The sequence below is a fragment of the Scomber japonicus genome, chromosome 7 (genome assembly GCF_027409825.1).
Source record: "Scomber japonicus isolate fScoJap1 chromosome 7, fScoJap1.pri, whole genome shotgun sequence".
NCBI lineage: Eukaryota > Metazoa > Chordata > Actinopteri > Scombriformes > Scombridae > Scomber > Scomber japonicus.
The window spans coordinates 11838546-11850003 of NC_070584.1; the positions used below are offsets into that span (position 1 = coordinate 11838546).

General features: G+C 36.9%; 2 protein-coding genes across 3 annotated transcripts; one reads left to right on the forward strand and one right to left on the reverse strand.

The window, feature by feature from the left end:
• Window positions 1-1100: 1100 nt before the first annotated feature.
• gpx4a (glutathione peroxidase 4a) lies at window positions 1101-6023 on the reverse strand. Of its 2 annotated transcripts, none has more exons than XM_053322026.1 (7): window positions 5883-6023; window positions 3271-3365; window positions 3024-3168; window positions 2515-2666; window positions 2244-2268; window positions 1933-1992; window positions 1101-1461 (listed from the first exon to the last, which is right to left on the reverse strand). In XM_053322026.1, exons 1-7 carry the CDS (start codon window positions 5946-5948, stop codon window positions 1429-1431), a joined length of 576 nt encoding a protein of 191 aa, XP_053178001.1. In that variant the 5' UTR covers window positions 5949-6023; the 3' UTR covers window positions 1101-1428. The 2 variants fall into 2 exon arrangements, with proteins under 2 accessions (XP_053178001.1, XP_053178002.1); XM_053322027.1 differs by lacking the exon at window positions 5883-6023 and adding an exon at window positions 3744-3905.
• A 1536-nt stretch (window positions 6024-7559) lies between these two features.
• polr2eb (RNA polymerase II, I and III subunit E, b) lies at window positions 7560-11073 on the forward strand. The gene is made up of 8 exons (XM_053322677.1): window positions 7560-7724; window positions 8829-9003; window positions 9187-9302; window positions 9462-9542; window positions 9680-9738; window positions 9881-9959; window positions 10610-10678; window positions 10992-11073. Exons 1-7 carry the CDS (start codon window positions 7668-7670, stop codon window positions 10673-10675), a joined length of 633 nt encoding a protein of 210 aa, XP_053178652.1. The 5' UTR covers window positions 7560-7667; the 3' UTR covers window positions 10676-10678; window positions 10992-11073.
• Window positions 11074-11458: the final 385 nt, after the last annotated feature.

Sequence of the window (11458 nt, forward strand, 5' to 3'; positions counted from 1 at the left end):
AACACCATTCTAACAAGGAACTTCTGTACATATGTTTTTATTTATCTTGCCTTATTTTAATCCTTAACCTAATATTAATCAATTTATAGGTGGTTGATTTTTTTCCAGAGGAAACATGAGAATGTAGATTAAATTTTTTTAATATAAAATTGTCTGGTTTTATAAGGCTTTTTGCTAAAATGAGTTTTAGGCCCAGCCTTATATGCTTGTAATCCTTTAAAACAAAGCCACATCTTTTTGTGGACACTGCTCACATTTTGCATGTCCATGAGTTGCATAAGCAGTCAAATCAAAGAGTGACTGTTCCTTCTCACAGTGTTTCATTATGATAAGGTGAGAAAAGGTAAAGCTATACATTATTTCACAAGGGGAACAGAATGATGAGAAAAAAGCAGCCACAATATTAATGTTTTAACATGGTTTCCCACTATCTTTATTATAGGGTGACCCCTTGGATTAATCTTCTGACCCATTGTAGGGTCCAGACCCTCAGATTAAGAGCCACTGATCAAGGCTTCTGCCAAAATTAATTCTTTTTGAGTTGTTTTGTTGTTGTCATTTATGAGTTTATAGTTTGTATGGGGTGATCTAATCAGTGTCTCTTCAACGCCTCTAAAGTGTGGGAACATACAAAAACAGAGGTATGTACAATTCACCCCATTACAAGTAATAGGATAGCAACATATCACAAATGCCATCTAAGGCTGTAGTGTAAAGGCAGTTCGGTGCGTGATGGCTTGGCTCAGTGCTGATAAAAAATGGAAAAACCCTGTAAGCATTGAGCTGCTGTACTATGCATCCAATGTCCAACAGATAACACTGTAATGTGTTTCTGTACCCAGAGGGACAAATCCCAGTTTCATTTTGAGCTCTACCACTCACTTGTTAAGGATTTTCTGACACATACGCTTACATTTCTCATTGAGATAGAAATGGATTTTCTGTCCAAAACCATTCCCATTATTCATAATGAGGGAATGAATCAGTGTGCACATCAATATCTTGTGACAAAACATTAACACACATCTGTCCTACAACAAAGACCAATATTTACACTTGAAAATTGCCAATGTTTTACTGACAGACACAAGAGACAAAAGTATCATTAGAATCAGTGCTTTTAATTATGAAAACAATGCTACACATTAATCAAAGACTTATGATGACTAATGTTGTTTTGGCATCCATTTCTCCTTCTCTCCAGTGAACTACATGAACATAAGCTTGGTAATCCTCCCAGGAGGTTTGCACGCCATTTTTCATCAGGTCAGCCCTATCCGCCATGCGGGTTTATGAGCTGACCGTCACTGGTCTGGGGTGGACCCAAAACATATATCCACTGATGCTTGGAGAGGCAGAGAAAGGAGGGAAACAGGCTATAGATGGGCTCAGTATCAGTAAGTGAGGTATCAGTCATTTATTAAGGGATTATAAGTAGCGGGGAAGATCTTTCTCCACCACCTAAAAGGAAAGCAAAAGTAGAAGTTGACATTTATTATATGTTCCATTGAAACATATTAACACCTGGAGATACACAACAATACACAGTAATAGTTATATGTTTAGTTAATTACAGTTCTTTCCCAATTATTGCTTCATTTCAGTATATTTCCTGTCTCATATTCACAAAACAATAGCTGAATTTCCAGTTGTCCACAGTTATATATGGGACTGGTTTTACAACAGCAAATGAAAATATTTATTGTAGTATTAGTTTAGCTTATTTCAATTCATTTTCAATTTATGCAACTGAAATAAATAAATAAATAAAGCAGTTAGTTGTCAATGTTAAATCGATATAGCTCTGTGTAGTGTCTAGGAAAATAATGAGTCAGCCACATGGGACAGATGTTTTTTTAAGGTTAGATATCCAAATGTCTAAACCAGCTATATCTAGAACATTTGTGTAAAAGCAAACTGTTTTGTACATACACTTGGATCGTCCAAGGGTCCGTATCTCTTCACCACCTGCCCCTCTCTGTTGATCAGAAACTAGACAGAAAAGAAAAAGGAGAAAACTGAAATATTCTGAACATGAAAAAGTATACTTTAAAGTATTTACAGGTTTGTCCCAATGATTACTATATGCCTTATAATATGGTTTAGTAATATTACATTCATAGCTGTACTTATAATACAGAAGAGATAACACTGGCTTATCACTGATGCACAAGGATATGAGGACAGCTGAGTAACTGTCAACTCTATCAACTCTGTTCATAATAAATAACTGAGATATTTACCTTAGTGAAGTTCCACTTGATACTACTACAGGAATTAAAAAAAATAAATCATGTTAGATAATAATTGCTGAATTAATACTTAACAATATTGTTATATAATAATTGATATAGAGGATCTTCATGTAATTTAATTTAAAAAACATATTTAACATATTTATCATGTTATTACAGTGTCAATATACCTATAACTGATCAAGAAATGTCTGTTTCATAATCAGGTGAAAGCTACTTTTCACCTGATTTTCAAGTCTATCATTTGTTTGCCACTTACTTTCCAAAGAGGCCTCTCCCATTGGGCTGCGACTTCAGCCATTTCCACAGAGGATGAGCATTGCCACCATTCACATCAATCTTACTGAACATGTCGAACTGAGCGTTGTAAGACTGGGCAAACTGCTTGATCTGACCCTCATTGCCAGGCTCCTTTAATGCAAAGGACAAGAATATCAAATGATAAGTGGAAAAAAGTGGAAAAAAAATGGGCTGATAAAAAAGATGAAAGGTAATTAAAGATATGTTTCATTTGATTTCACAGACTGTAGATATAATAAATAAAAAAGCATTAATGAACAAAGTCTTCCATGTTGGTATTTAAAGGATACACTGCAAGGTCTCATCTAGACCCTTTTTTAAATTTCATCATGTTGTTTTACTTTCCACATCTGTGCTTTAAGAGCAGACTGATTGTTTGCAGAATTATGTGAACATTTCCAGATCTATCACAATCATGGGCCTGTCCTAACATGGAGCTTTAATGAAAACATTCATGCATTAGTGTACCTGGTTCCCAAACTGGTTAGAAGGGAAGGCAAGGATGCGTAAACCTCTCTCAGCGTACGTAGCGTGCATCTGAGCAAACTGAGAGTAGTTTACTGGGGTTTTGCCTCATTTAGAGGCAACATTGGTGATGATGACAACATCCCCCCTAAGAAAAATACAAATAGACACAAACATAATGTTTCCATGAGTAGTGGATTGTATTGGGATGCTGCAGCACATTTAGGGAGAGAATATGTCATAACATTACCTGTATTTTTCTAGGGAAACCATGTTGCCATCAATATCTGTCGCTGAGAAGTCATAAATAGACGTGGCCGTCTGCCAATCCTCTGTCGGGGCAGACTGTCAGGTAGAAAGACAGAAGAGTTAAGTAATGGGAGGCAGAATGAGACAGTGTCATTCACGCTTGTATCCTGCTGTGTGATTATTAGAAAACAAGAAATGTGTTAGAAATCAGTATGTTGCCTGAAATGTCATCTGTAAGAATTGGAGGGTTGAGTCTCTACTGGGTGGAAATCATAAAAAAAATACACAACCACATTACATAATAGATACCTCAAATGTACCTAAATAAGTCCAAATGAAACCTGGATGACAGCCATTTTGCAGATTGTACTACCAGCGATAAACTGAAGTCTACACAACCTGACATTGTCCAGAAGCTAATTCCAACACTGCAACATAACCCAATGTTTCAGTTCTAATCTCATTCAGTCTTACCATTGCCTGCAGCAGGACAGAGAAAAGGACAGTGGACCCTATCAGGCGCATGACTGCCCTTCAGTAAGGTCCTCTGAAGGAAGAAAGAAATCAGATCTCGAAACCTCTGTGTCTCTCCAGCTATTCCCCTTCACTGTCTGACCAAAAACTGAGAGAGCGCCCATTCCAGTGGCTTCATGTAAAGGCAGTGGGTGATCATTAACCAAATTGATAGGCTGTGATTCTCCAATAGAATCTCTCTGATGACTAATAAATCCACATGAGAACTGTACCTGTACTGCAGTCCACAGTCCACAACATAATCTTATAAACAGTTATCTCCTTATAAAAACAAATCATTTGGGTGGGTATCAACTCCGTGTGTCCAGGGCAAAGGGCTAAAGGCTATATGAAGAAACTCATAAACTTGTTACATAATGTGCTGAACAGAAAACTAAAAGCTACGTCAGTGCAACTGAATAAAAGTCACAACAGCTGAGCATTGTTTATTCTACCCAATAATTATAATCTGAGAGAGGAGCAGAGATTCTGTGTTCCCAGCAGTTAGAACATTAATAAAAGTCTTTGTTTTCTGAACATGCCGTCTACACCTGCCAAGTTACTTTTCTGTGACAAATTGACAAATTAAAATTTGGTAATATAATTAGAACTGCCAAGCAAAGCATTGCACAACAAACAGAGCAATAAGGTGAGTCACTGATCTGATTTCTGGTAGATTATTTCCCAATTTTCTGGCAGGTCTGCTTGGAAGTCATGCTTCATGGCTTGGCTTTGACAAGTGATTACAAGTACTGACATAAAAAAATTATGTAAATATTTACAGATGGCTTATAGATTCAAAACATACAATTAACTAGCCACATGTATATGTTAATGCAAATAACAAATGATCCATTATATGATTTGTGAACTACTGTATATTTTAAATAAATTAATGTTTTCAGAGAAGTTTCTATAGGCAGTACACATATTTTTGCACAATCAGGTTGAGCAGGAGTACATGGTTTTGTTTTAGGGTTTGTTTCACGTTCATGTAAAAATAACTAGAACAGAAATACAACTGCATATCTGATACTTTGCACTGGTGAAAAGTAACGTATAATATATGTATTCCAGTACTCTACTGAACTACAGTCTTGATTTACATCCATTTTAGGCCACTTAATAACCTACTTCTATTCCACTACTTTGCAGCGATCAAATATCAACTCTAGCCTAACAGAAAGCATACTAACATGACCTTGTGTTACAAAACGTTTGTCAGAGATAATCCTATCAACTGATAGCAGCAGTCAGCCAGAGGGGGGTGTGCTGCTGCAGAAACAAACTACACTCATCCACCTTTATATTATGATGTTACACACTCTATTCAGCAATGTACACATAAACAAAGTGGCAAAGTAATCCCTTTACGTACAGTGTAATCATGCACCAATTTATCAACTGCATAGGATAACTGTGAAGCTAGCTGGATATGATTTAGTTAGATGCACATTTATAGAATTAGTGATCGATACAGACTTTAACTCTACCAGTGGAGGCTGTGAAACTACATTGAAGACACAATACGGATGATTGATGAAAAACAGCTGTTGAAGATACAGATGTTGAAGACAAACTGTCAGGGACATCAACCGTAGTTGCTCGTAGTGACATCAACTGGTGAAATGAAATTGCATGTTCAAAACACTATATATTCGTCTGGACCTTATGTCTTAGTCTTAAAGTATAAATTAAACAGTGTAGCCTTTCATTTTACTTTTTATGTGGGGGACGGAGCTTTGACATTATTATGCAGTTTAACTGGTTTAACTGGTTGAATAGCTACTGTCCCATTGATGCTAACGTTATAAATCCCTAGACAGGCTACAGCTGCACTAGCTACTTTTACAGGCTACGATTTGTTTACCCCATTCTCAGAAACCAGAGGTGGTTCTTCCGCACAATTTAACTTGTGGATATAACATACACACGAGCATGGATTTCAAATCAATTTAAGTCAAATGAAAGGCTTGTGCTGTCCTTCGCTACGAGCAACTACGACATCTGCCGAAAGTCACGAGTTAACACGGTCACTCTTTACACCGAAACACCGCATACGTTTTACATTACCGTGGTGGATAAAACAAAGTACAGTACCATCGCCAGTAGTACTCCACTGCTCGCCAACGCCCCAAGTGTCAAAATCACATATAACGGCCTCATTTTTATAAAAGTGGAGGCCAAATTTCCCCTGATCAATAGCTAGCTACATTGTTGGTGCCATGGTTGGTGCAGCTGCAGACTCCGCCCTGCAGTCTGTTGTGAAACCATGTGTGAAACCATGTGTGAAACAGGGTCTTTCATAAACAACATTTTATTATTAGGACGATTATGATGATGATGATGATGATTGTTATTATTATTATTATTACAGATGTACAGTAAAAAGATCAATTAAAATAAAATAAAAGCAGCCCTATGTGTTTTCAAAGCTGTGATTGGTTTTGAGGAGATTTTAGAAAAGACAACAACTTTGTGAAATCATGAAGGAGCAAAGAAAATAATGGTAATTTCTTTAAAAAATGACATTCATGAATAAAACAACACTAAACTAAAAATTAAAAAAAAAAAATCAAATGTAGGCTCTGCATTCAAAATATATTATAACACCTTCAACATAACATAATTATGATGGAAATTACTAATATAAATTTGTCAACAAACAGTTAATAAATTGAAAAAGAAAAAAAAAAGACTGAGCATTATTGATTTACTTTCAGTTTAAGAACATTAGAGGGGATGTTGATTAGGATTTTTGAATGTATTTCTTTTCATTGGGTTTTCAAACTTAAATCGAATAGGCCTAACTGTCAAGTCTTACTATTTAAAATAAAGGAAAAACACCCATGAATAATAACACAAGGCCACACTTAGTTGGGTTATTGTATACCTACACATTCACAGAATGCTATCAATAGTGTTGAAAGTTTAACATGACCATACCTGTATAATTCCCTTTCTCGCTTCCCATTTTTATGTAACCAAAGAGATTTATCAAGCATGTGTTTGACATGACTGTTACTTAAAACCTATTTTATGTTGGAGAAGACACTTCCAGTTGATTTTACACCAGTCTCTCAGAAACAGTATGTTTAAGATTGACACAGGCCTATAGTTGCTAACTTTGGTTTTACAGTCTTTTTTTTGTACTAGAGGAATGACTCTGGCTAATGTCAGATCATTTGGAAACTTTCCAGTGCGTATAGGAAGATTCACAACATGCATCAGATTTTTTTCTGTTATACTAACTGGCACTGTTCTTTATAGAGCTAACTTGGCAAGTTGTCTTGTCCAATTGCTTTAGAAGTATTTCATTTTGAAAAGAAGATTAAAGACACTACTCTCTGATACCAACTCTAATTCAAACATGTCTTTTGTTATGTATGACTTTTGTAAAAGTTTTGAACAAAAGGAAACAAGTTTTGAACAAAAGGGATACTGTTATACTGCCTGCAACTTAACCAGGGTTGAAGTTACTGTGTGCAAAAAAAAAAAAAAAAAAAAAAGACATTAAAATATTTTGCAATTTTCGATGTCTCATATGGCTCAATCAATTTCCAAATAAATATTTTAGTATCCTTGACCATGGTTCCTCAGAAATCTCTCCTCCATCCTTGCATCTCGGTGCATGAATAATAAAGAACTTTCAAAATGGCTGACCAGAAAGACTTCGGGCGAGGATCGAGTATTGACAATATCACCGAACTAACCCGAACATACCCGAAGATGAGTTCTCGAATGTACGCCGTCATCAGCCTGCGCAGTAAAGGAAAACGTGCGTCGCATCGTCCACCGGAACGATTTGTGTTCATTTGGATCGATAAATTAGCAAAAATTGAAGTTTTGAACTAAATCCAAAGCAAGTGAAGTACCTGGAAGAATATGGATGACGAAGAGGAAACATACAGACTATGGAAGATTCGCAAAACCATCATGCAGGTGCTTTACATGTGAATCTCGCTAGTTCGCTTAGCATGTAGCTTTGGCAATTTAGTTTATTTTGTCCGCAGTTTATGGTTGGTGCGAGTATACTGACAAATTGTTGCTACTTAGTGTCCTTCTAATTGAACCCCGAGTTAGTGCCACTGGTTGCTATTTGTACTGTAACAGCTTTTTGTGTCTTATTTTGAAAACAAAGCTTTGACTTTAGCCTTCCAGGAAGCTGTTAGATGCTCTTAGGATGCCGCACAATAAAAGCCTCTCTTCAGAAAAGGCTAATTTAAAACCATATTTATAGCCCTAACGCCAATCTTTTATGTATGATGGAAATCTAAATATCGCTCTTTAGTAGTTTATCATGGTTACGACGACGCTGAAATCAACTTTCGATTCGGGGTTAAGCAAAACATCAATAATGGTAATCGGCGGCTGATTCTCCTTGGTTCCATCACTTGTGATAGAGTGTTACGCATCGTAGCAAAAGCCTTAACGGTGTTTAATCCACGTTCAAAGTTTTGAAACCTTAATTGTAGACATACAAAAGTGATTTCTCAGTGATCTTGAAGCTGAAATGTCACAGCCCAACTCAATCACTCCTCTCATTGGTAATGGCCACGTAAAGTTCCTCGTTCTCACGTAAAAACAAACATTATTTTACCTTTGGAAATACTATCACAAATATAATAAATGTTTCTCAAATCTGAAAATGTATTTTTGTAAATCTAGTACAAATTTGACAGATCTAAGTAATGTGGTTTTTGATATGGGACTGATCTAATGTGGTCTAGATGGGAAAAAAGAAGTGAAATTGCCCTTTGTTCGCCCAGTTTTCAGAAGCATATTAAAGGATTCACGAATCTCAAAGTGGATTTAAAAAGCTTTACGGATTACCTCTTTTTCATAAGTGTTAGTGGTATAAAAGAAAAAGAGAATCCGCCTGCTAAAAATCTATATTTGTGTTTCCCATAACTTTCCCCTTAGCCCAGATTCAGAGACTGCGACTCAGAAGCTGTTGTTGTGGTGGTTTATAATCTCTAGTCTGTTTTAGCTTGCTGTGTTTACATTATGATTCTACTTATTGACTTAACGGCTTCACCTCCTCAGTTGTGCCACGACAGAGGCTACCTGGTGACACAGGACGAGTTGGACCAAACACTGGAGGAGTTCAAGAGTCAGTTTGGAGACAAGCCCAGTGAGGGTCGTCCCAGACGCACAGACCTCACTGTGCTGGTGGCGCACAACGATGACCCCACTGATCAGATGTTTGTTTTCTTTCCTGGTAAGTGAATACATAATGATAGATGCTAGATGGTTAAAAGTGCACAATTTGTCCTGTAGCTCATGAGCTGAGCCTAGTATATTTACTGGTGTGTAAAATTGGTGAACCTGGCCTTTATGTCTATTTGTATGATCTATGCAGCTGTGTGTTAATATAAAGTAATCTTTTTCCGTTCCTGATCAGAGGAGCCAAAGGTGGGAATCAAAACCATCAAGATGTACTGTCAAAGGATGCAGGAGGAGAACATCACACGAGCCATCATTGTTGTTCAGATGGGCATGACACCTTCTGCCAAACAGGTTAACACCTACATTGCAGAATTTATATTTACATTAAATGCCAACACAAAAGTTTCTATGATGAAAAGGATGAAGCTTATGATTTCTCTTGTAATATTGCTGTAACAATCTTGTCTTCATGTCACTTTATCTCTCTGTTTTGGATGTTGCTCTTTACAGTCTTTAGTAGACATGGCGCCCAAATATATATTGGAACAGTTTCTACAACAGGAGCTGCTTATTAACATCACAGAGCATGAGGTAAACAACATACTAAGAAGTCCACTGTATTAAAATCTAATTGATAATATATTTCTAAATGAGTTCACAGCATGTGCCTCAGATGTGAAATTATGGTTTTCTTTTCTTTTTCTTCTCATTTCTGTTTTGTCTTTCAGCTTGTTCCAGAGCACATTGTTATGACAAAAGAAGAAGTGACTGAACTCCTGGCAAGATAGTATCCTTACTATTACGTCAGAAAAATCTTCTGAGCACTTACTATTTGTAATTATAATGAAATAAAATTGGTGATTTAGCTAAGGACCACCATCACGTTGTAATAAATGTCTTTGAGACTTTCCTTAACATTTTTACCTCAGTAAATTAAAGGAAAGTCAGTTGCCAAGGATCCAAGCTGGGGACCCTGTGGCTCGTTACTTTGGCTTGAAAAGAGGACAGGTAACAGAGAGATAATGCATGAAACCTTTTCCTTTAAAGATTTTGTCCAGCATAGACGCCTTTATTTAGCAGTAGACAGATAGGAAACATGGGAGAGAGAGAAAGAGAGGGGGTGTGACATGCAGCAAAGGACCTCCAACCGGGATTCAAACCGTGGTCAGCTGCGTATATGGCATGCGCTGTAACCACTCGACCACCTGCACTCCCATGAAACCTTTTTCTACACATGGCGATGTGGTGTGGCTTATTTGATGTTGGGTTTGGTCATATATTATTCATTGCTCTCCGTCATCTGTCACATGATGTTTTAAAGATGTTAACTATTTGGGTCGTATAGTATTTTGCCCCATCTGACTTTGCTGTGGCGAGTAGAGGTGCTGATAAGTCTCACTGTGCACTCACTAATGTGGCACAATACATAACAGAATTTTAGGCTGAGTACTGGTACAGAGCCGCACTACTGAAAGCCTCTTTTTGACAGTCAAATTACTGTGACAAAGATGTGATTGTGTCTGTGGTATATTCAAATGAGAGCTGCTAATAAAGACTACAGTCTGACAGGTGTGATGTCCATATAACTATAACCCGTTTACTGCATGCTCACAAATGTGGAACAAAATAATGACAGATTTTTCATTCTACTTTTCCAGGTAGTAAAGATCATCAGACCGAGTGAAACAGCTGGGAGGTACATCACATACAGACTGGTTCAGTGACAGGTAAGAGACAGATGGACAACCTAATGCTTTAAAGGTGCAGTGTTTTTAGTGTGTATTTAGTGGCATCTAATGGATTGGACCTGGAAATGGAATATAAAATTCACAAGTGTGTTTTAATTAGTGTATAATCACCTGAAAATAGAATAGTTATGAGTCCTTCATATCAACATTTATCTTCCTTTGTATCTATGTCCTCGCCATGTTTCTACAAAATGGACAAAGCCATTTTTACAAATTTTGCCCCCACATCTGACACAACAGGTCACATCAGCCAAAATAAATGTTTAACTATTTTGTATGTTTCATTTCCCAGATTTTGTTCTGGATCAACATTTCTGACCAGTGACAGGAACTGAAGATACATCTTTCATCCATGGATTATCCTTCTGCTTTTGCTTTTCTTGTAATTAATGATTTTGTAAAATAAACTGTTTAAAATGTAACAGTATTGTTTTCTTTATCTATGCAGTGCACAGTCCTACCCTTTATGTACAGTCAATAAAACAAGTAGAAGTTTCTAATTTAAAGCACAGCAACTAATAATCTAAAGACATTATGATGAAATGAATGTTAGAAATTTACCTTTTTCCTCCAGAAAGCCATGCTGTAGCTTCTGTAGACCAAAGCTTTTAGACCTGGACGACCGATCATGCCTCGTCACAGATCAGAGTTACCACCCACTGATAAACTGTCACTAGTGTCCTGCCCAGTATCAGGGAAGTGAGTACACTAGAGCTTTCCCCTCAGTGCTAACAGCTGATTTGATTGACCATCTTTGTT